This window comes from Oxyura jamaicensis, chromosome 11, assembly GCF_011077185.1.
Source record: "Oxyura jamaicensis isolate SHBP4307 breed ruddy duck chromosome 11, BPBGC_Ojam_1.0, whole genome shotgun sequence".
Lineage (NCBI taxonomy): Eukaryota > Metazoa > Chordata > Aves > Anseriformes > Anatidae > Oxyura > Oxyura jamaicensis.
In genome coordinates, this window is record NC_048903.1 from 8,984,583 (window position 1) to 9,009,582 (window position 25,000).

At 39.8% G+C, this 25,000-nt stretch overlaps 1 protein-coding gene across 15 annotated transcripts in view; it reads left to right on the forward strand.

Annotated features, from left to right (window-relative positions):
- The window catches only part of ZNF536 (zinc finger protein 536), a 342,846-nt gene extending 332,632 nt beyond the window's left edge, over nt 1-10,214 (forward strand). For all 15 annotated transcript variants that reach the window (XM_035336771.1, XM_035336774.1, XM_035336770.1 and 12 more), the window contains one exon: nt 9,567-10,214. In XM_035336771.1, coding sequence (XP_035192662.1) covers nt 9,567-9,799 — 233 coding nt within the window. In that variant the 3' untranslated portion in view covers nt 9,800-10,214. The remainder of the gene's footprint in view (nt 1-9,566) is intronic.
- Nucleotides 10,215-25,000: the final 14,786 nt, after the last annotated feature.

The window sequence follows — 25,000 nt, forward strand, 5'->3', positions numbered from 1 at the left end:
AATAGCACGTGTCTTCTGGTTTAGGTGACTGGTGGGACATGGGACTAGCAGAGGGTTCCTGGTTTTTGCCTTTCTGTGCATTTGGGGGCAGCCATTCACATGGGGCAGACTGTGCAGTGCCCTGTTCCAAGACAGCTGAGGACATGACATGTTGAAATGTGGGCAGGAAAATTTTAGAAAGCTGAGTCTGGGATTTTTTTTTTTTATTTTTTTAATTCCATTCCACAAAATAAAATAAATAAGCTCAAGACAGTTGCCCGGAGTGAAAAAGAAAATGCTACTGCATTTATGAATTGCTCGGCAGAATAAAGGCTATTTGGTAGCGAAATATAATCACTGGCAAGGCCTTTCCTATTAGCAACTCTGAGCTGCATGAAAATCCCAGTGCCACCAGTACAGCGTTTATATCATAGCTACATTAAATCAAAATAGAGCTTCATACTAGAAGTCCTAAATGCTTCCTGAAATAATAAATATTTACTGAGACAATTAAACAATATGATAGAACATCAGACAGGAAACTTGTGAATGACCTAGTAGGAAAACCAAGATATTTTGCTCAAGGGGGTTAGAATGTGAACGCGCTGTTATTAACATGATTAAAACACGTACAGGAGCAAATAGCAATTAATTGAAATATGTAAGTAAAGAAAAGGTAGGACTCTGAAGATTTAATTTTGATAAAGAGAAGAGCTTGGGGTTTCTTAAAGAGCAACCTGCTGCTTACCTCCAAGACCTGCAGCCTGCATGGGACGGCAGGTGGGGAGGAGGAGGAAGGCCGTCGCGAGCTGCAAGTTGCTTGCTCCCGGGCCTGGGTGCTCCTTTTCCCCAGCTGCACAGCCTTTCCTCTGGGCTCGGGGGAAACATAAGATAGGTGCTGCAAGAGCTGCAGGCTAATGCTTGTGGTTTGGGCCAAATGTTGTGAGTTTAGGGTTAGGAAGCAGATTGCAATTGAAGAGTTTCTGAATCGTAACCATTGCCATTATAAATTCAGTCAGAATTCATTGCGGCCTCGGCCTACTCTTTACAACAGGTACCGAGTGCCCTTGATAAGAGCTCTGTCCTCTACTTATGTGTATAAAACAAAGTAAATAAATATGAAAAATTAAATGTAATTAAATTTACCAAAGCACGGGACAATGATAGTCTGACATTTCAAGCTCAATCAATGACAACATTCCCACTAACCTTGTTTGGAGCGCGCTGAGGCACCAGGCTCGTAACTCATGTTGTCACAGCCAGAACCAGGCTGGTGCTGCTGGGCACGGCCACCCGCTCAACATGGGCGAGTCTGTAGAGAGCAAAGTCTGTTTTTCAGGCGAATTCTGGCTTTACAAGGTTCACGTAATGTTTCATATTTGTTTAAGAACCTTTTGGCTGGTAGTGTCGTTCCCCCCCCCCTTCCCCCCCCCCAAGAAAGATCCCTTTCCCTTCTACATCAAAAGTTGCTGGGTGAAAATCTTACTCCCCTGAAAAAGAAGCAAAGTTTTTCTGTTTAGTGTCGAGCTGAACAAGCCGGTGATTTTTTTCAGCTTTTCAAGAAATGTAAAATGTGTTTTTTCCTCAGAATGCAAGTCTCCATTATACCCTTGGTGACTTAAGCTCTTTTATAATTGTCTTGTATTTAGTGTACTTCAAAGGGCCAGCAAGTTCCTCAGTTTATGTCCAAATAGAAATAATTTCCATGCTATACATAACAAAGCATTAGTGTTAAATTAGTGACGTTTTCCATAATTTTATGATCAATTTGTTTAATAAGTTTAAAGCATGTGTGTGAAGGAGAGTTTCTACTTGTTACTCTTTATTACGAGTGTAAATGTGGTCGTTACCCTCTGTGCCATACCCATCTACTTTGGCTGGTTTGCATATCAAGTTTTTGTGTTTATCTCCCCCCTCTTTTGCTTTTAAAAACAAACACAAAAAAAAACAGTGAGTGTAATCTATTCAGACAGGAATTGGACTGTTACTTTAAATGCAATTTTTGATTTTGGGGTAATGTGTAAAATTAACTTAATCTTTTAATACATTCTAAAGACAGAGCATCAACTTTTGCTTTTCCCTGTCATCATTAAATGTTTTGGTATACTCATCAGTGAATTGAAATAGCTATTCTGTATAAGTTCTGTATAATATACTAAATCAAGAACAGACTCCACCTTTGATCATGTTTCAAGAAAGCCACATAGGTATCTGAGAGTCTAATTTGCTTCAATGAATGGAGGGGTTGGCGTGTTTGTTTGTAATTACAGATGAGGTCTTTTTATGCTCCAGCTCTTCTGCAGACAGTGCTGGTTCAGTCCTTTACCGTCCCAGTACCGCAGGCACCTGGGGGGACTGAGGGTGCCACTCTCTGCTCCTCCCCAGCAGCACTCAAGTGCAGAGGGGCAATGTGGTTGCTCTGAGCTATGGGATGACCTGGGGATGGTGCCATGTACCTCACTGCTCCCTGCAGGGGACTCCTGCTGGATCACCAGCCTGTTATGATGGACTTCACAGGTGGATGAATCCTACTAGTTTTAGGGCATCTTTTTCCAAACATCCTTAATGTGTTTATTTAGGATGAAGCTGGTGGCTGTGTTTTGTCATGATCTTAAACCCTAAATTATCTTTTCCTAGTTAAGGAAAAGTTACTTCCCTGTAACTTGCAGAGAGAAAAAGGTTTCTCCAGGTTCATGCTTTCAGACCAGAGCTGCCCTGGAAGTGTTTGCTCTTTATTCACTAGGGGGAATTTAGGTAACCAGGTTTCTCTGTTAAGTGTTTAGGTTATATGGGATGAGTCCTAGTCTGGTGCCTCTGATAACAAACATTTCTTCCAGTTATTTTTAGGACTATGTGTAGGATTGAAACTGTGATTAATGATGGACCCTACTTGAATGGATGGTGGTAAGTGGGCTGCTTTAATTGTCCCGTAGCAAACACACCTTACCTTCGGCAGCTGAAAATGTTCCTAGGCTTTCCTAAAATGCAGATATTTATGCTTTTCTGTATGTACTTCTACAGTAAATCATCAAAAAAGCCTTAGAAAATGCTTTTAGTTTGTACAGCTTTTCCTGGTCAACATAAAATAGAGAGTTTTTAAAACTTAATTTCCTTTTTTTGGTAATCCAATAAACATATAAACTTCACAGAATATTGTAATTTTCCCAGAAGACCATGTTGGTTGGTCCTGGACCTGTGTGTAAATAAATGTATACTTTTGAATTGTTTTATAAAAACTTTTATTACATATATGAACCTGATTGGACGTACTTTAATCTGTCTGGTATTTTGGGAGTTTCATAAAATGCATATTTTGAGACCAATAAAATGGAATGGCTCTCAGAGCCATTATTGTCTATTGGACAAATATATTTATTCGGCATTTTCCCATCCATACTCTTATGCTCCAGATCAGAATAGCTGCTTTAGAGCCATTCTGCTCTCCTGGGTAATACAGACAGGGTTTGGGACATTAGCTGTGGATAGTAAATGTATTTATGAAAATTTATGTGTTAAAAAAAGGAAATCTCACTAGCCAAGATTTAAATGAAAATAGTTCTCCCTTTGCAAATGCTCATTATTGTGCTATGATAGTGTTACTTTAAAATGGCAGCACTCACCAAGGTGCCTTGGAGACGGCGGTTCTGGTCTGAGAAAGCCATGACCTCAGCCCAACCCACATTGCTGGGGCTTTGGAGTGGCTCAAATGGACTTGTTTTGTGGAAAGCACGTGGCTGTGTTTGCCAGTTACTATTTCTGTGGCAACATGCAGTTCTTCTGTTGAAAGGTGATTGTGCCTCAGACACAAATTTACATAGGAAAAAATATTTAAAGCAGGTCTTTTTGTGGGGGTTGGGTTCCATGCAGGTTTGCGTGCAGCTTGTTGACCTTGGAGTGGAGCAGATGTGTGGTTACAAGGACCCCTTCACTTTTTGGGACAGGGCATCTCAGTGCCATCCATCCTGTCACACTGCAGCCAATCCTGCCACGAGTGCCTAGCCATAGCCCAATGCAGTCCTGGCTATTTGGGATTGCTACAGCAGCCCAGGGGCATGTCCAGCCCTCCAGTGTCCAACATCTGAACTGAAGAGATCTGTCTCCAAGAAAGTTAGACCTTTAGGGCTTTTCAAGTATTTCTTAGTGAAGGAGTCATTTATTTGCTTTAAAGAACTAATGGCTGTTGTTTCTGATTTTCACTGCAAGGATATTCTTAAACTAAGCAAAGAAATCTGAAATGAGTTTGCTATACTGCATCCCAGTAAATGCTATAGCCATTGGCCATCTAAGGAAAAACATTGTCAGATAATCATAGGCATTTTTGCATTTAAGGAAACAAATGTCATATCTAAGAAACACATTTTATTTGGGACTTAATTATAACTTATAGTACATTGCATAGCATTTGTTTTCTGTTCATCATTTTATGGCTCTTCTGCTTTTTCCCTAAATTTATGCATTGAATTGTGTGTCTGTGTCTGTATGTGTGTATCTGTGTGTATATATGTACACATATGCAATATAATAAAAAGTGGTGTAGTGGGGAAAACAGACGGCTTGTGTGTGATGTATTATTGGCATTTTTCTTTCAAATTACCATTTTCTTGCTGCTTTGGGAGAAAGCCATGATTTTGCTGTGATTAGTACACTTTTAACAATCTGGAATAAATTCCTGATCTTATTCATGTGACTAGTCCAATGCCCATTTTTATGTTTTAGTGCAAACCCCTACATATGTGCCTGTAATACCACGAAAATACGATGTTTCTTTGCAGAATTTTTTATAGAATTTGGATGCTGATCAAATATTTTTAGAAGTGGAGAATTAATGCAGCTTGACCATGTAAATGATTTTTTTTTTTTAAAATGAAAAATACTTTAGCATTCATTGCTCTTTCTCTCTCCATCGTTTGTGTATTCCTTTGTGCTAATCTTAAATAATGGATCCATATCAAAATTAATAAATCGGGAACTATCAGCAGTTTGGATTACACAGCAAGTAAACCAATGACACTACATTGACATTGAGTTTTTATGTTTTTCAACAGTACAGTTTGAGTTTTAAAGATAAGACAAAACAAAATACGTTTGGCAAATATTTGAATCCCTAACAACTCAGTAATGGGTAGCAGCTTTGTTTAAATCCCAGGCCCTGGTTTTAAGTGCATTTTCCTTTAAATGGTCATAAAAAAACAGACTTTAAGATCCATGGCTTTCTCAAAACCTGCATTTCTGACTCCATTCAGTTGAAGTACCGTGTTGCGCTGCATCAGTCATGCCATGTTATGAAACCTAACGCAATGTGACTGATGCAGGCTGACATGATGTGTCACAAAGCAACATATCAGATCACAAACTTGAAAGAAAGAAAACAAACTTTTCTTCTCAAAGTCTAAATTAACAAAGCAGCATATATTTTTTTTAAAAAAAGATGGACTAGTTTCAAACACTGGGGGGCTTTCTATATACTGGTCCCTGAGCAAGGTTCTCTTTTCTGCTTGGAAAGTATGTCCAGTCCAGGCTCCTTGTTCTCTTCAGAGTACAGTTAAAATTAGGGACAGCCCAAACCATGTCAGCACTGCTGACCTTTCTGGGCATAATCCTAGAAGGTTTGGATCGCTTTCAGAGGACTGGCTTCAGAAGGTGCTGAAGGTAAGTAATCACCCCTTCTGGGGCAGTCTGCCCCACCTAAAACTGTTGCAGTTCTTGGAGTCCATCTACCATTGTTGTCATTTTAACTATTTTATTAATATTATTTTGTGCAAATTCCATTTTCTTAGTATCTCAGCTTTGGTCCAGGTGATTATGAAGTCCCTTCACACACGTAGTTGCATACTTCGTAGCATGTTACTCTGTAACGGGATTATTTCAGCTGCAAACATTATGCTGTCCTCTATCTGCACTTTTTGATTTTTGATCTGAGAAAGATGTACGATAATTTGTTCCCTTTGTTGGCCCACCTTTAACCTAATTCTCTTCACTACAAACGCAATGCATTGCATGTTACCTCCTGAACTATCAAGAAGATTTTTTTTAAAGGGCTTTCATATAATTTTATTGGAAGATATATACTGGGTAAAATATATATGAACTATAGCATGCTAAGAAATAACCTACCAACCACTGATAACATTATAAATTTATTGCCAACTTATTTAGGAAGGGTTATTTTAAGAGGCTGCTACCCACAAGTTTTTGAGCTATAATTAATAGATGGGCTACCTAAGAGAAATGGGCATTATCCTTCACCCCTTAGTTACAAGCAAATTGCAGATATTGTTATCTTTGCAAGTGAAAATAATCTCTAGTTTTTGTACTACTTCTGCTGTAAACAATGTACCACTTGCTTTCCCATGACCCTCACTCTGTATACATATTTATATATTATTCATACTAGATTAAAAATGAATGTGCTCTTTACCACAGTTGTACTGCATAGTGACAATACAAATTAACTTATTGTGTACTTACTTTTCACAAGGCAGTGATGTGAACTTTTGATAGCTCTTAAAAAGTAAGTAGTGGGGGAGGCAATGCAGAACTGAATCCTAGGTGCATTTTATATTGTCTGATTTATTAAAGTTCATTGAATTAATAAATGACATTCTCTGTATGGAGTTACACAGTCTTGAACTTGGTTTGGTGGTGGGCAGAAAGAGTTTGCTTCTATCTTGGCACCTATGAGGTTGTTAGCTCCACCCGTGCATTGTGGATTTTGTTTAAAATTTGTGGGGGGTGGTCCAGGAATGAACTGGTCATTTAATGGTAGCTGCTTATGGGCAAAGAGTTAAGAGCAGTCTGGTGAGATCTCATGCTGTTGGCTAGCAGTACACATTCTATCTAGAACTGGCCCTTTTTTTCCACGATTCATGGTGCCTGAGGCATTTCAGAAGTGGCTGTTGGGCACATTATTCCTGCTTGCTCCAGGAGCCCAGCACTTTGTGTTTGTGCTCCCTGCATGCTGCTGGTGGAAGCAGTTACCAGACCTTATGTCCTGGGCACATCCAGCTGTTGGCTGTAGCAGCATACAAGGTCCAGACGGGCAGGATAGTCTTTGGCTTTTTCCATAGCATTGGTAAAAATGGAGTAAATAGGGCTCAAGGGCAAGTTGTACCATTAGTCACATCTTAGCAGCGCATCTTCCGTTCTTAGCAAGGGGCAGTCATTGGATGGTCAAACAAACCACAGGGAGTGCTGGAAGGGAGCTGGTACTGTGGTGTGGATGCAGTCATGCTAGTGATTGTGATGGTGGCAGGCCTTTATCTTTTGCAGAAAGGGAAAAACCACTTCAGTTCTTCACAGAGCAAATCTCCTCCTCCTTTACCCAGCACTTCATCTGTTGGTTCAGCACCGTGTGTGTTCACAGTGTTTCAGCACCTCCCTGAACAGAATATGCAACAGCCACTTATTTCCCTCAGGTCAGAGGTATTACCCTGGAGGGAAAAAAAGAAGAAAAGAGAGAATCCAGCACCCAGCTGTGAATTCTGGTGACTGTTTCTATCTCTGACAATCGAAGAGGGAGATATAATGATTTTATTAGATTTCTTTTTTTCCCTGAGTTTCCAAGTATTTCTAGATTTTCTGAAACAAAATTGGATTTTCTCTGGACCTTCTTCACATCCAGACAGTTTTGAGAGGGCTTCCAGTTTTCAAAACTAATATATTCTATTTTTTTCAAACATATTTGTGGCTCTGTATTGATTTTAGGACTGATCCTAAGAGGCACTAGGGACATCTTCAGTCTCTTCTTTGACTATTTCCTCATATCTTTCAATTGACTTTTTTTTTTTTTTTTATTTTTTTTCTGTAAAAGCCCAATCCAATTTCTGTAACTTTTTCTATGTAGTTCTTTTTTTTTTTTTCATTGCTATTGCTATGAATTTTTCCACTGAAATCTAACTTTGTAAAGATTAGCAGCTTGTAGATTTCATTGCATTTTCCTTATGAAGTTGTAGATGGAAATGTATTTACCCCATGAGAGAATGAGATCAACCCAATCTGTGTCCCCAGATTCATGCATAAATGTGCATGAAGCCTTGAGGGTTGGCCACCCTTTTGGCAATCTTTAAATTGTAAAAGCAAAGGATGGAAGGCCTTTTCATGCTTCAGGAAGGAAACTTGCCTGTAGTCATGAAGCATTGGGTTTGGGTAACTGTGTACTGGACTTGATGCTTCTTTCCTCTGAGTAGCAGGCAGAATGTTTGGGGGAACTCTGCCTAGTGGTTTTGTTGTTATAGTAAAAATAGCAGATTATTTGCGCAACCCAAAGCACTGCTAGTTCAGGTGAATTTTCTCTGCCCGAGATGCTCATGCTTGTGTGCCACCAGCAAAGCTAAACACAGCCAAGGCTAACTCCCAGGCCATGAGTGCTGTGGGAACATTCCTACTCCTGTACAAGCAACATTGGACCACTGCATAACCAGTGTCCATTACATTCCTACCTAAAATGGAGGTGAGATGGTCCCAGCCCCTTCCCATGTAGTGGGGAGTGTAGTCCTCCTCTTCTGCTACACCAGCATCTGGTTTGTCCCTGCTGGGTAGTACCACAACAGCAGAGGAAAATGTGCTCTTCAAATGTGGAGATATGGTATTGTTTTTCACTTATCCTGGCTTTATGTAGATGGTCTGGCACATTTATTTATTCATTTATTTTAGCAAATTAAAGCAAGCTAAGCACATTTGACCTCAGATGGTCCTCGTTTAAGTTAATTTGAGAGACAAAGCTCATAAAGTTCCAGTAAAACACATCAACAACTTCCCAGCATAGGTTGAAATGTGATTGCTGAAACATAACCTCCAAAACCAGATACAGCATGAAGATTTAAAGTCACAATAATCTGAAAAATATGGGAGAGCGTATTGATAGAGTTACTAAAAGTGATATCTTTCATTCATGCCTTCATTTTGCAGCCAGTTACTATTTCACCCACAAGAAGTGCATCTATCAGATTCTGTGCATTAACATTCCTTTTTTAATCTGGTTTGGACATTTATTTTAGAGCTGGTGATAACCTTGTGCCCCAGCCCCGCAAACACGTCTCTGCTTGTATTTCTTTACTCGCAGGAGTAATCTCACCGGAGTAAATGTTTGCAGGCTTGAGGCCTCAGTTATCTCAATCCATTATTTCTTTCCATTAAAAAATAATCTGTGTGATTAAAATAAAACATACAGTTCTTGACTCAGAAACCCACCCAAAGACAAAGTATGGTTATTAGATGAAGGGTCTGCACACTGTCATCCCTGAACTGCACTTCAATAAAAAAGATAATTAACAAGTATAAAGAAAGGCAGTCTAGTACATGATTGCACCATATTTATAAGAGTTTAGTTTGGATCACGGACTGACGGATTTACAGCTGGGTGTGAGGAGGGAGACAAAATAGCTGCACTTTTCCCAAAAATACGAAGCAGAGGCTTTTAAAAATGCAGTTTCTTGAAACAGGCAAATTGCGAGCAGCACAAATTTCTTATTCTTGCTGAAGTCACGCAGTGACTTCCTTCAGCAGGAGGGCTTTCAGCTGCAGTGTGTTTCACCAGAACATTTACTGTAAATAAAGAAAAACTAACTGGCCTTTTGTCCTTTGTGCAGGTAACCGGCCCTTCCAGTGCCGATACTGCCCATACAGTGCCTCTCAGAAGGGGAACCTGAAGACCCACGTCCTCTGCGTCCATCGCATGCCTTTTGACAACAGCCAGTACCCAGACCGCAGGTTCAAGCGCTCCCGGGCAGACTCGGAAGCCCTAGGGAGCATGGAGGAGGCTGCGGGCCGGGCAGGGGGCTTGGCCGAGCAGGCTGAGGAGGGCGGCCAGGCCCAGGAGTAAGGCGCCCAGCCGGGTCCTCGCGGCATGGCGGCCGCTTGCTGCACGGGACTCTGGCCGTGTACTGGGCCTGAGGCAGCTGGCTGTGCTGAGGGCAGAATTGTGTGCCGGCTTCTGGACGTGTACAGGATGCTCCCAACATTTAAGTATATGTATATGGATACGTACGCATGCATATATATATATTTACACACACGTGCTCATATACGGTCATATACCCATTAAATATATATCTACATTTGCACACACCCACATGATCCCTCTGTGTGTGTGTGTTTAAGTATATATATTACACACACAAAATAAATCTCCAGCCCTTGAAAATGGCTGCTAAACTGTTACCTGGCAACAAGTACTTCCAAACAATGTAGGTGGGATAATAAAGTGATCTAAAAACGCTAGGAGGCCGTTAGTTATTTAGTAAAGCAGGGCAATTTCAAACTTTGAAGTGGTCTTTGTCCAAAAACAATGCTCTTAACAGAAAAATGATACTGTCTAAACGATTTAGTGTTGCCTTGAAGATTGAGGGGCTGTGTTTTCATTGTTGAAAACACCTTTATAATATGACACCAGCTGCTGTCATTTGCCTAGCATAGTAATGAGATGTGTTGGTAGACTGCCATGGTGCCAGTCTGACTGGAGCTGTCATTGCAGAGAAAATCAATTTGAGTGGTGTTGCAACTGCAGTACAGGAGAAACCCTAGATGGCCCACAAGCTAGGGTCAGTACTGACCTGTACTGACAAGTATTGCGATATTACATTTTCCCATTTTTCTTTTTTTCTTTCTTTCTTTCCTTTTTTTTTTTTTTTGATATACAGCCAAAAGAATCAATGGTTAAAAAAGCATCTGCATCCCAATGTGTGACTGCAGATTTGAAGTGTAATTCCATTTTTTAAATCATCTTGCAGTATTGAGGGAAATGTTTTTATACTTTTTTTTTCTTGTTGATGAAGAAGTAATTTGCTATAAAAGTAGAAGTACAATATATAGAAATGTTGTTTAGTGAAACTAGTCAGCCTTGTCTGTAGAAGGTGCTGGTGAGAAACAGAATTTTATTACATAGAGGGTTTGTACTTTTTATTTCTCTATTATTTTCATGTTGTTTGCTTTTAAATTTCCTTTAAATTCCTGTTTTTATAATTAAATGAAGGATTCCCCAGACACGGTTAATTTTCATGTGTTAGTTTTTATAAGTGTTAAAGACATAGTGCAGAAGTTTATTCTGGAGCAAGCTCTTATAAAGGAGCTTCTCCAACACTATGAATCCAAATTTCCTGCTCTTTTGTCTCTAACGAAGAAAAGTGTTTTAACTGATATTTCTTTGTTTTTGTAAAGCAAATCATTTCTATATTTTTGCAGATTTTAGCTTTTTTACTGATTGGATGCTCCAAATTTATTATTATTTTTTTGCCACATAGGAAGCTTTTGAGAGTCTATAACAAACCACATACATTAAAAACAACAACAACAAAAAGTAAGTAAAATAACTAAACTTTTATACTGAAATTCTCTGAATGGCATAAAATGTTAACCTTCTAATGTACTTCCATTGATAGAAGCAAAATTGGTGCTGTTAATGTGATGGTGGAGAAGTATAAACTTCTTCTAAAACAAAATCATCCAGACTTTAAAATAAAAAATAACTAAAAAAAAAGTCAATATTTCTTTGCAGGCTGGGAGCACAGAGTAAAACCCCAGGGCCTTAAAACTTCAGCTCTGCCTAAAGCAGTTTACAAAAAATACTAAACTGCAATCAATGTAAATAAAATACTTAGCGCTACCCTGAGACTGGAAAAAAAATCTCAGGCTAATAAGGAATACGGTTTGCATATGCTGTCGGAAAGGATGTCATCCAACTGAAGTTTCAGTTTAAATGAGGTCACTGTGTAACTTGGACCCATCTGGCACAGAGCAAGCTGCTTTTCTTGTTTTTCTAGTATAGTTCTCACTGCCTTACTTAAACCGAGTTGATAAACTTAATGCAACTGTTTCTATGATCCTAGATAAAGGATTAAAATGTTATTGAAACTTTCTGACTGTAGTAAGCTTTAGGATTTTAACTGCACTACTGTGTTTGGTGACTGTGTCAGTCGCTTGCTTTTGTGTGTTTGCGCCGCCTTCAGTATCTTAGCAAAATAAATAAATAAATAAAATGAAACAAACAAACAAAAAAAAACAAACACCCCCCACATTCCATTTCTTGCACTTTTGGAGCTCTTTCAGTATTCTTTTGTGTCTTCTGAACATTTTCAGGTACTACAGGCAATAATTCTGTTTGTGACACTGGAAGCATCTCTCGTTCTTTGTGATGTGTGTGTTGATTCCATTTGGTCGGGTGCTACTGTCCCTATTCTCCCCTCTGACATAGACCTTTTTTCCAGAACATTTGTAACTTGTAATACAAACAAGTGACAGCAGCAGTGATGCATTGTCAGTTTCTGAATATCATCATGCTTCTCATATCTAAACATGTCAAGTTTTTTCTCTGTAACTTCTGTAGTCTGTGATACTGGTCATAATACTGTCTACATTCCTACACAAAGAAAAATTTCTATCTTGGAGGAAATCTGAGATCAATAGAGTAGAGGATTTTGTTGCTATGCTTGTAACAATTAGAAAACTTTGTATTTAAAGTTTATTCTTGGTCATTATTTATTATTATAATACATCAGTTGACAGAACTTTATTCTGGTATAGAAGTATTAAAAGTTGTTTTTTCAGCAATGACTGTTTTCTTTCTGCTGTTAGAATAAAAATGTCTTTGAAGCAGTACAGTTTTATCCAGTGTTTTACGCAATAAAACCTCTACCTCCGAAAAAAAGTTTTCCTACTTGCTTATGTTTATTAGGAACAGCAAAAACATTATTTTCTGCAGCTTTGATAGATTTGGAAAAAAAAAAATGTCAGTAAATTCGCAGTTGTTAGGCAGTTACTGGAGTGTATTATGCTGGGTGTGTGTGCTCAGTCCACTTATTAATCTGAACAAATCTATATACAGTATATACATATATATATTATATATTGTGCTTAATTAAAAGACTGTGGAAATCTGTTTTAGCATGTAGTAATAATTGTTTTATATACTACTACTTATGTACTATAGAAAAAGTCTTGGGGTCTATCAAGCTTTGATTTGAAAGTGTTTGAAGTATATATCATACACAATGATGTATAAAGTCCTGTTTTCACATTTTAAAAAATGTTTGTATAGATCATATATTTGGCTTTAGAAAATTGTGAGGTTTATTGTTATGATGCATGTTAAGAAAGCTGCCTATGCTTCAAAGAATTTGCAAATACGAGAGCCCTCCTGTATTCCTAGATGAATCATTATTCTTCCTATGTATGGTTTGATTTGCCTATTTGAAACAAACCAAGTTAGAGGATTTTTCACTTAGTAGAAAAAGTAAAGATGATTAAAAAAAAAAAAAAAAAAAAAAAAAAGATGCACCAAATCTAAGAAACTACAGCCAATATGGGGAAGAGAAAGAAACTTTGCACAAAAAGCTGAGGAGGAAAATACATTTAGAAAACGGAAATTTTAATAGTAGATGAAGCCAGACATTCCCACAATAATAATGTTATACCTTGAATGCTCCAGTAGAAAAAGATACAAAATTGTCTATAACTGCTAAAAATCAAAGAGGAACACCATGGAAATTCAGTTATTCAGTGGCTGCAATTTGAAGATCGGAATTAAGGTTACCCATAAATTCATAGAGGGCACGTGCATTTGGGCAATTTTTGAGCTGATACAAAATTTACTGATGTCCAGGGTAAATAACACAGGTATCTGCAAAGAATGAAATACCAAATTTTAATCAAAATCCCAGAAGATAATGAACGAATTTTATATTTTATAAAATTTAAATCTTTCACTCCTTCTCTGGATAGAAACCACTCTTCCTGGGCACAAAGTTAGAGTATATAAAAATGTTAATTCAGCATGGATGGTAGACCTGAACTCTTCCTCACTGCAGGATGATTGTCCTTTCCAGTAATCAACACATCCTAGAGCTAGGGAAAAAGCATGGTTTGGGGGCAGGAGAGAGGGATCCCAAAGATTTTCCAGCTTTCTGATGGTTTCAGTAGATAATAATTGAGAATTTGAAAGCCTTATTAATTAACAATGACCACCAATTACACCTCCATAGACATGCTTCCAAATACAACCTCCTAACTTTAGCTGAACACCAAGCAGTAAGTGGTACATGTATCCTACAGAAAATGCTTAAAAAAAACACACCAAGTGGTCTTGCTTCGTGAAACCATTGACCACCAAGGGAAGCCTATGGGAAACAGGGTATGAAAAAGAGAAATGTGTTTGTCTCATAAAAATCTGTTTGTGGAAACTTAAAAGGCCGATGATGGACAGTCTTTATAATGCCAATGGTGGGTACCTTTATAAGGGTCTTTCCACCTAATGTGAGAAAGCTGCTCGTGGCTTTAAGACCCTGATTCTTGCTGATTTTTTTGTAAGGACTATAACCTCTCTGTCTAATGCAATTTAGAAATTGAAAATTTCCCCTGTCTGTTTAACATTTGTATTGTAACAGTACATTGTAAAACTCTCACTTTGTTTATTGTAAGCATGATTCCAGTGAAATTATTCTTAAGTATTTTGTTTTTCATCTCTGGATATCGCTGTTTGGCATGATCCACCAAAGGGGAAACACATTTCCATGAGGAAGGTCAGGGGGAGGAGAGAAATTAAAACTGTGGTGTACAGTAATACTGAAAATGTAATCCAGCAGAGTGGCATAGAGATTGAGAAGAGGTCAGCAGCCGCTCACGTGTTGGCGTAGCTGGTGGTTTTTTTTGTTGTTTTTGTTTGTTTGTTTGTTTGTTTTTTTAGTGAAAAGGTCTCAGTGAACAGGGAAATTGCAGGAAAAGAGGAAGAAGAAAATTTAAATGATCCCAGAGTGAACTGTTTTGCTGTTAATACAGAAATACAGAGCAAGACACATTTAATGGGCTCTATTTTTTATTATACTATGCTGAATAATTAAGTTTGAGGCTAAGTGTCACATAGATTTATCTTTTAATTAAAAAAGCATGGTTCACGCATATTTGAGTGGTAGTCCAAATAAATGCAATATAGAAATTTATGTTTGTTTATCTAGGTGTTAATTACCTAGAGATTGTTCTGGATTACTTCTTTTTATAAAGTGTCATAGGCTCATGTCACAAGTAATAAAGCTTAACAGTGGAACCTTATCAATTTGCTAACTATAACGCTAGTGTGACCTGAAGGGAAAAAAAAAAAAAAAAAAAAAAAGAAAAAAAAAAAGAAAAAAAAAAACCTTTGGAAAATGTTTTCTATGTGTACCCTGTTCAGCACATAAAAAACGCATGCCAAACAAAGCAATCATTTTAAAAATGTTCTCATAAGTAAAAGTACAAATATATCTTCAGTATTTTACAGCCTTTCATACATGTAATTATTTATATAACACTGTTATTTATGCCCATGTACTACATGTTGTGCAAAGACAGACATGGTAAGCAGCAAAATGTAGTTTACCTTGTGGGCAAGCTATTCATTTAATGTACGAAGTAACACTTACAAAGACTGAATGCTGTATTTAAAGCAAGAACTAGCAGATGCAATTTTCTTAATATTTTAAAAGTTTTACAGTGTCGCTAGCAACCGAGAAGAGGGGAAATACAAACTGAGGTATAAAGATAAAAATCTCTCATTTCAGTGGTGCAGAGGAAAAAATTGTGTACGGATGCAAATTGTTCATCAAATTCTCTGTCATTCCATTTTGTTTTTCTTTGTTTATGACCAGAATTTATATCACTGCTCTGCAGAGCCATGTGGAAGGATGCTGAACACAGACAGAGAAAGCAAACTTCACGGTACAGTCAAGCTGAGGGGCTCTCCACCGCTGGTGTAAATTAAATGATTCCCACTGCATCCACCCAGGAGAGTGTCTGCCCCCAGGACTTGAGAGTCTGAGAAACCTTTTCATTTTTATCAGAGGCACAAACAGATCTCTTTTGGGGGTTACTTATTTATACTTTTCTGATGACTTACTTTGACTATGAGTTCTGATGACTTACACCAGGTTTCTGTGTGTTGTGTAGCAGGCATTTCTGAGAAAATACACTTACTGATATTGCAAAGAAATCAATGAAAATTATCCTCCATGCTCACAATCACTAATTCTTACTTGATATACAGGTCCTCAAAACATGAGGAAAGCTGGAAATAAGGGTTTCTCCTCTTTATTACACATCAGTTATTTGTGTAGACATAGCCACTGCAAGCTTTGTCTCATGAGCAGGCAGTAGCAGGATGTAAGTTACATCTCTGTAGCTGAGGTCAAAGGTAAATCTGATTTTTTTTTTTTAAAAAAAAAGGTGTCGAGTGTTAGCTAGATCCTTAGAGATAACTAAAATACCTTTAATTTTCAAGGACTGAAATTCATGTATATGTTTATATATATTTGTGTATGTATATACACAACCATATACACTTTGAAAACAATTTTAGTTTTTCTGTATCTGATTTGCAACACTGTAAAGAAGTCAAAAATGGGTATTCAGCATTTCTGAAGACCTGCCAGTTGCCGAGGAGCATAAATTTGGATGGAGGTGTTGCATATCTGAGCCACTGGATGTGATGAATCATTGTGGCTCCTGAAAATCCAGCTGTGTAAAGATGAAATAACATGATGGTGAGTCAGGACTAATATTAATGAAGCTAGAGAAAAAGAAAATGTCTCTTTGAAAAGGGAATTTGTGGAGATGACATCCTTAGTGTTGTGTGAGATATTGCAACACAGAATATGTGATTTCTCTTTAGGTTGTGCCACCACTCTTCCTTTTATTTTTTTTTTTATATTTTATTCTTGGGGGATTGTTTTCTGTTTGAAAGAAGTTGATGCATGAATGAGTGAAACACAAGGAGTAATAAAGAAAAATGGAGCTATTAATCCCAACAGAGAAAATATCTCTTTTGTTAAAAATCTCTCACACAGTATCTCTGACTATGGGACATCTGTCTTCACGAGAGAATTACTGCTCCTGATTTGTGCTAGTCCTTAGTGCATTGCCCGTGGAAGCCACCACCTCAGCAAAATGGGAACAGCATTGGGTAAGGGACTGCTTACTCCCAATGAAGACAACTGACCATTTCCTGTGGAAAAGTTTGCAGAGAAAAATGCAGCCTGTATTTCTTTTTTGCCAGAGCAGTCCATATTTCCCCTTTGGTGCATGTATCCATGAACCAATTGCCACTTTTTTTTCTTCTCTCAAACCTAACTGATGGTATTGGAGTAACTGAACCCAGCTCAAAATGCAGTAAGGAAAAGTTTCATTTTCATTTAGCTTTGACAGACTGGAAGGCTTTTTCATTTCTTCCAAAGCCATTGATCCACCCCATGCTTCCACTGAGCTAAAGCCTTCAAATACTACTGATTTATGGGAGAACCACCTTGTCTTTGGTACTATAAATGCCTACTCCTTCCATGGATGGTGGTAACAGCCAAACACTTCTGATATTCAGGAGCAGAGCCATGATATGGGCATGCTATCAGTGCTCCATGGTATTTGCTGTAGTGGAAATGCTGCTAACCTTCCCACAACCGCATGGCTGCGTTCATTTTCAGTTCACAGCAGGGATTTCACTAATCTCCATGTGAGCAAGTGTCAGTTGAGCAGTCTCATGCATTTGCTATTAAGCCATAAAGCACAATGCATAAAGTAATGCAAGGAAATGCCTGATCCTGACAATGTTTGCATGACAGCATGGGAGAGGAACACAGCTCTTGTGGAGAGGCTGCCCTGTACTGTGTACTCCCAGCGAACGTGATGGTACACGAAGGTGTGCCTTGTCTACGTGGAATTCCAGAACCCCCATGGCTTGGTCAGGGGCTGGGAGATGCTGATTTACTGTCCCTTGCTGGCCAGCACCTCCAGCACTGTAACACAGAGCTTTGATTCAAGATGTGAGAGCAATTGCCAAAACACCATCACTGCAAGGAAATGTAATGTTGTTCAGCTAACCCAAGGCTGGAGAGCAGTGTCTCCACAGGAAAGCAGGCCTTCGTTTCTTTCAGTTAAAACCACTGCTAAGCTCCAACTAACATCAAAAGCACTGAGGCTGGGGGGCAATAATAGGACTCCAGTGGGAATGGAAAAGTGACCTCTTAAATTCATCATTTTCAACTCACACTGAAAATAGTGCTTTTCTCCAATGCTTCAGAAATTTGTACTTCAAAGAAGTACTGCACTGAACCAAGGATATCAGCATAAATGCTATGCAGATTGATAAGCTTTAACTCTATATGTTGATCATCTCCTCACCCCCCTCACTGTCTCGCTCAGGGAGGCATCAGCCCGCTTTTGTTTGCAGCTGAAGGAGGACACAGTTTCATTTCATCAGACAAAAATGATGCAGAATATAGCACATATTGTTCCATTTACTGTTTTTTATTTTCCTATTTGGTTAAATAATTTGTTCTGGATTACATAGGTGGAAATAGAAGAACCGCTGTACCACGCAAGTACTGTAGGACTGGCTGCCATTTTCAGGCATAGCTTTAGGTCAGAGAAGAGTTGTGTTTACCTAAGCAAACCACTGGGCTGTGGGTGGGATTCAGGATGGGGCCTGCACAGGCTAAGTGGTGTTTGAAGCTGGTCCCTGTGGCACTGCTCGTGGTCCCCACTGGTCCCCACCTCAGGCAGGAGTGCTTCTGGACCACAGCACTATGACCCAGGCACGGTACAGCCCCCACCTCCTTCCTGTCCCAGAGATTGCCTGAGCCTGTGCAGGGATCCTGGACCCACACTTATGGGACAGGTCCCCTACTGAGCTGGGTCCTTGTGGGGAGAGAAAGGTGAGAGGAGAAAGGGGGAGAAAAGAGAAAAGGAGCCATCAAAATCATATTTCCCTTCCTTCCTGCAGTGATGTGAGCCCTAATTTTCTCAAATGAGGAAAAGCAGTTGCAGTGCTTGTCTAAGAATTTGAATTTACCACCAAGTTTCCTCTGTGCATTAAGAATAAAGCAAAAAATCCAACAAATCCGACCCATAGTAAATTCAAATACTGAATTGTAATGTTTGCTTGGTTGCTATTTCTTAGTAGCAACCAACGTGTTAATCACTAGTATATAATTAGATGTCATTGTGGAGCAATTCAAAATCAAACAAAATCTCAACATGCTCTGAACATGTGAAAGTTTACATTACAATTAATTTATGATTATCCAAATGTACATTCAGTGATTTTAAGTCTTCCTTCATACATTACAAAGAAAAAAGACAACTTATCTTCACACATACCCCTTAATAGCAGAAGGCCCCCAGAGAAAAGGAACTCCTTTAAATAAATGTATCATTTAAATTCTAGTTAAATAGCTAAACATGAGATGAAAACATGAGATGAATTTGATAAACTAGCCCCTGTGCAACCTTGGACCTGTCTTTCTTCTTTTTCTTAATTCTTGGTTTCAGTAATCATGTGATTTTTCTTTGTGGTCTCTACAGCAGAAAGAAAATTAAGGGAAAACAGTATTATTTTACTTCACACCAATCCACTAGAGCAATTAATTAATTTCAGCACATTTTCTTGAAGGTGAAAAGAAGTGCACATCCTTTTGTCCCAACAGCAAGCCAGTGCCACGAACTGCTGAGCATTCCCAGTCCTGTCAAAATCAAAGGAACAAGGATGCTTAGCGAGTCATGGGAAATGCATTAGCAGATACAACCAATATGCTGAATTATGGTCATATAATAAACACACAAGCTGTTGTGTTAGGACACAGCCACAGTAATCACAGTAAGTAAAGTTTTAAAAGCAGCCATGCTCCTGTCCTTTGTTGAAAATATGGGTAATGTACATAAAAAGGTTAACAAAGGGTTACACTTGAATCCACTGCATTCAGAACAGAAGGAACCTTTGCTACTTCTGCTAGAACATGCTGCCAGCTGACTTCTAGTCTTTCTCTCTATGTATGTGTATCCTATACATGCAAATGCAGACCAGGGAGGAAGATTATTTTGGGTGTGAAGCTAGAAAATAGTTTTATGCTTTAATTGCCCATAACGAGCATGGCAAATGCTGAAAGATGCAAGGAAAAGTCTTGTCCAATAATATAGTTCTTTATTACCTTAGGATCCCATCTTCCTATTTCAAGGATGTTGTTAGCAGAGGAAGGCATATTTTTATTTAACATCTTTATTAATGAGCTAAAGAAAGAAAGAAGTAAACACACTAATTACATTTGCAAATGACAGTACATTAGTAGCTATTGCAAACATCACTGAGGACAGAAATAACAGAGGAATAAAATGGATAAGAATAAAAGGTATAACCTGAAGAAACACAAATTCAGGTCTGTGTATTCAGGAAGAAATACTCCATGCTTAGACAAGGAAAGACAAAGAGAAAGGTGGAAGAGGTAAAGGCAAGGGGCCAGGGCAGTTGTGAGGGCACAGCAGGGAGCCCTCGGGCTGGGGGGTGTGGGTGTGTTTTGGGGTCTTATTGGGCACCCCCGGGAAATGACTTTTTTTTTTTTTTTTTTTAAGGGAAAAACCTGAGGTCCATGCCTGGAATTCTGGAATTCAGACGTGAGCAACAGGGTGGTGCCTGGCATGGTGTGCTGCAGCTGTGCCCAGCCCTGCTGCATCCAGGTGCTTGGATGAGCCCAGCCCATGTGTTTGCGATGCCCAGCCCCAGCTATAAAAGGGTGAGGGCTGGGAGAGGCTGTAGGGCTGTGTTCTGTGGTGATAAGCATCAGGGCTGCTTTCAGGTGTGTCCCTTTGTGGTAGGAGCATTAATGCAGCAAATACTTGTTGGCAATGCTGGTAAGTGCCTAAACACCAAAAAGTGAAGAGAGGAGGGATGGTCTGAAAAAGTCCAGAAGCAATAAGATAATACAGACTGAAAGCAAACTTCCCTAGTTGCAGTTCTTCTGAACTCTTTAATAAGCTCCCAGGAGAACTGATGGATGTATAGTCACTCCAGTAACTTAAAATTAGACTGGATGTGATAGGGGGCGTCTCTATATCCCCAGAGTGTTCCACCCCTCTGGCATCAGAGGGGCAGAAACCCCCAGGCACCAGCAGGGTCTGAGCCCCATGCTGCGTGGTGCAGGATTGAGCTGCAGGGCCAGGGTGCTCCTCTCCTGCCTTCTGCTTGGCTTGTGGCAAGCACGGTTTCCCTGCTTGAGCCCTGCAGCTGCTGGTTACTGCTGCTTAATTTCACAAAAGTTACAAACTGTAATTAGTTAAAGGCTATGTAATTAGTTATAATGCAGGAAGCAACAATAGATGCTTGTATACCAAAGAACCACAGCATTATGTGTTGTGCTTACCCTGGTAATGGCTTAAAAAGAAGACAAGGCAACCTCCCCTGGAGCAGGAGTAACCTGGGAGAGCTCCTTCCCTGGAGCGCTCCTGGAGATGTTCATACCTCAGCCTTCCTATTTTAAGTTATGGTCTGTGGATGCTGCTGGAAGTTTTAGTAGTAGTGAAAGGGAGCAGACCTGCTGTCCTGAAGTGGTCTCCCACACCTCGCAGCGGGGATGGCATGTGCCGACCTGAAATGTGTGGTTGTGACAGATCACGGTGGAGCCAGGTGCCTGAACTCCACCATCTCTAGGCTGTGACGGCAGTGGGGAGCGCGCACCTCGATGTCCCTTTGCGAGTTATGACAATAACAGTTTATGCTAGTGCCAATCATGGTGGTGACTTTCACTGTAGTGTTACTTGTGCAGCGACAATTGGATTGAAACTGCCACATCAGTTTGCATTAGGCCACTTAGCAGCTGATGCAGCCTCTCACCAGCACAGTGGCGGGAGGAGCGTGGCCCTGGGGAAGCCTCTCAGAAGCCAGGCTGCCAGCGGGATGGGGGCACCTCTGTGTTCAGCTACGGAAGCTTTAAACTGGCATTACAAGATTAAACAATTTATTTTTTCAAAACAAACAAGCCTGTGAGAGTGGTGGCTGTGCACATTTCTGCACCAGGCTACAGGGGTTTTGTCCCGGCAGGTGGGAGTACGGAGCTCTCCCTGCCTTCATTGTGGTGGGGTTGAGCTGCTCTGGGACAAGGCTGTCCCCTGTGTCCCTGTGCCACCTGTGATGGGTGGCAGGGGGATCTCTGCCTTGCAGCTCCGGGTGCTCAGTTTGGGGACAGGGCTTGGGTTGTATCCCGTTCTGGATGCGGGGAGGTCAATGCCTATGGCCTCGCTTCACCAGTGGCTCCCCTTTTGTGGGGCTTAATGTAATGTCCCCACTCCTTTACACTTCATTATCTCAGATATTGATATGAGGAACATAAATCCACTTTTACATGAAGTGAATTAACTAAGCGGATTATTTTTTTTCCCAGTTGCAGAATTGTTCTAGTGCTTCTTTTGACCTGCCTGGGCTTAAAAAAGACTTCATCTTTAAAAATCCAATTTTACAAACAGTTAGTCTTTAATGTGGACTGTTGCCTTTTAGTAATTTTGGAGAAAAAATTAATGGCTGATATATTTAATTTTCAGACAGAGCTACTGCATGTTTAAAGCATCTTTTTTATAATTTTATTATGAACAATATAGGTTGAACACTGCAGAAATATTGCTTTTGCAGGCTTGTAAGATTAAAATCATGGTATTTCTGAAGGGGCTGTTAAAGTGTCGGTGGAGCTATCTGTTACTGTGTAGCTCTGAACTAATTCAATGCATATATATTTAAATATCAGTACAACAGCTTGTTTTCCAACTAGACAGAAAGCTCCAAATCTAATGTTAGCATTCTTACAGACTTCAAAAGAGAAGCTGAGCATGCTTAGCTTTCATTTTACTTCCTTTGCTCTTTAGCCATTCTTAAAGACTTTGAATCCACATAGAGTAACTTGAAACTAATGGGTAATTAATGTGCAGCCAGATCTGCAGTGGCTCCGGGGTATGGGTACCTTGATTTTGCTGCTCTTCATAGGACATACCTTCTTTGAATCCTTTTATATCTGCACATCTCACTTATATGGGTTAGTGTGTGTTTAAGCTGTGAATAATGGTTGAATTCATTCCTGTGTGTGCAACGCTGTATTCCTCTAAAGTAGATCATTATTCTATATGTAATAAATACTGTTGTCCAGCTGATATTTTTTAAGGCTAATGAACCAATGTATGCCATCTAAGAAGCCAGATAACAAGATGTTTCTCCACTGGGTCATTTTGATATATTAATGAAAACCAAGATTGCTTTCTGAGAGAGAATCTAGCTATAATTCTTACCTAGTTTGGGGAATTTTCTTCACTGTTGCTCCTTAATGTTCCTTAATGTGCACAGGGCACACTATGCCCACCCGCCTGGCTAGCAGAGTGCTACTGTATGCCCTGATGGACCGGAGGGGCAGCACTTCAAAGCTGGGGTGGGCACAGCCCAGGGCAGAGCACCGTGCCACCCAGCTCCCTCCTGACCCTGCAGTGATGCCCAAGGTGTGGGTAAGGCAGTGTTCCTCTGCAGAGAAGATATAGCTTTCCCTTACTGGGTTGGATGGAGGTGTAGATGGGAGAAGGGAGCTGAGGATGGGTAGTGGAAGGCAAAGTGAAGTGCTACTCAGCATGAGTGTGCTGGGGCTGTGACCTGCCAGTGCTACCTGGTCCCTCCTGCATCTGTGCGGAGGAAGGCTTCCAGCTTCTGAACCTAGGAAGCTGGTTTTCCCATTTTGTGCTTCTGGCATGACTCATTGCAATTCCAAACATGAAACACACTTAAAACTTCTCTAGGAAGCATGAGATTAACTGAAGAGATATAAAGCAACTTTCTTCCAGCTTTTTGATCCTTTAGGGTATATTGGCAGTAAGCTAAAGGTTCCTTACAACAGTCAGATGGACAGACAGCTACCTCTTCTGAACAAGAGCAGGTCTCAGACTTGGGCTTTAAGTAGATCAAAGCTGTAGGGAATCCTGAACCCTAAGATCTGGTGGCATTTATTTGGAGAGAGCAAGAAGACATCTGTAGCTTACAAGTACAGGGTATATTCTGGTAGCCACTTATTCTGGAGAAAACATGCTAAGTATGTTACAACAGGAAAATTAGAGTGTCTGTACCATCTTTCTGGATCTTTTCCTAGCCTGAAGAGTTTCCTGACCCACCTTTCTCAGGCTGCCATTCCCTTAAAGACCACCTTAATTCCAGGGGGTCTTCTGACCTGGAGCACACTCCAGCAGAAATACCTGCAATGTTCTTTGGTGTTGGCATTGCCATGTAGTGTTCTGCTTTGTGTTTTGAGCTATTCCCTTTGGAGTCCAAGTACTGCGAGTTATTACATCTTTAAAGGCCTGCAGAATTTGAGGAAAAGTAATTGGTTTGTTGCTCCAAACCTCTTGGTGGAATTATGTGAGAGGAAAAGTTTTTCAACTTAATTTTTTTATCTATATTTGGAGCTGTTGGCATGAATTCAGCCTATACCATAAACCTACAGGCTCCTCAAGTGCATGCAACTGAGTGTTACTGCAGCACATCTAGTTGGGATAGCCATTAGACTCTTGCTGGGTCCGAGGCTTCTCTCTGCAGAAAGGGTGTTTATAAAGTACATGGCAAGTCTGTTTGCTCATCTTTATTAGTAAGTTGTTGAATTGCGGTTTTATGTCAATGTAAATGCTAATTAGTACTGTGTTAACTATGCATAGTACTTTCCAAGAACAAAAGGAACCAAATCCCAAATCATATCTTTCTTTTTTTGTTCTGACTTTGTGTTTCCTTGTTTATTAAACTAAAGTTTTTTCTGTTTTATACTGCAAACCTTGCAGGTTCTTTAACCTTAGATTTGGGAGCCACTGAGACATGCTTGGTACACTTTAAATTCTTTGATATTTTTTCTCTCTCTAATGACCATGTGCTAGGTTTGTCATCTCTCAGCCCCCAGCTTCATTCCACCGGTGTTGTCTATTCCTGTTCCTCTGTTCTTCTAGTTGCTGTTTTTCTTCCTGCATTTGTCAGACTTTCCTCATGGGGGATAACCTGTCGTAACGCCATCACAACTGTCTTATGCTCTTGGCACTGACCATGAAGAAAGACCTATAAGGTCAAATGTGTTTTTTTCAGTAGATGAAAGCCTGAAGCCTTGGTAAAGAACAAGGATTTCCTCCTGATGTTTTTATGTGAGCTATGTGCCATAATCAAATGCCACCATCCTGCAAAGTCCTCTGGCTCATGCACCGAGCAAAGAAGCTGTTCTGTGGTGGCAGGACAGATGGG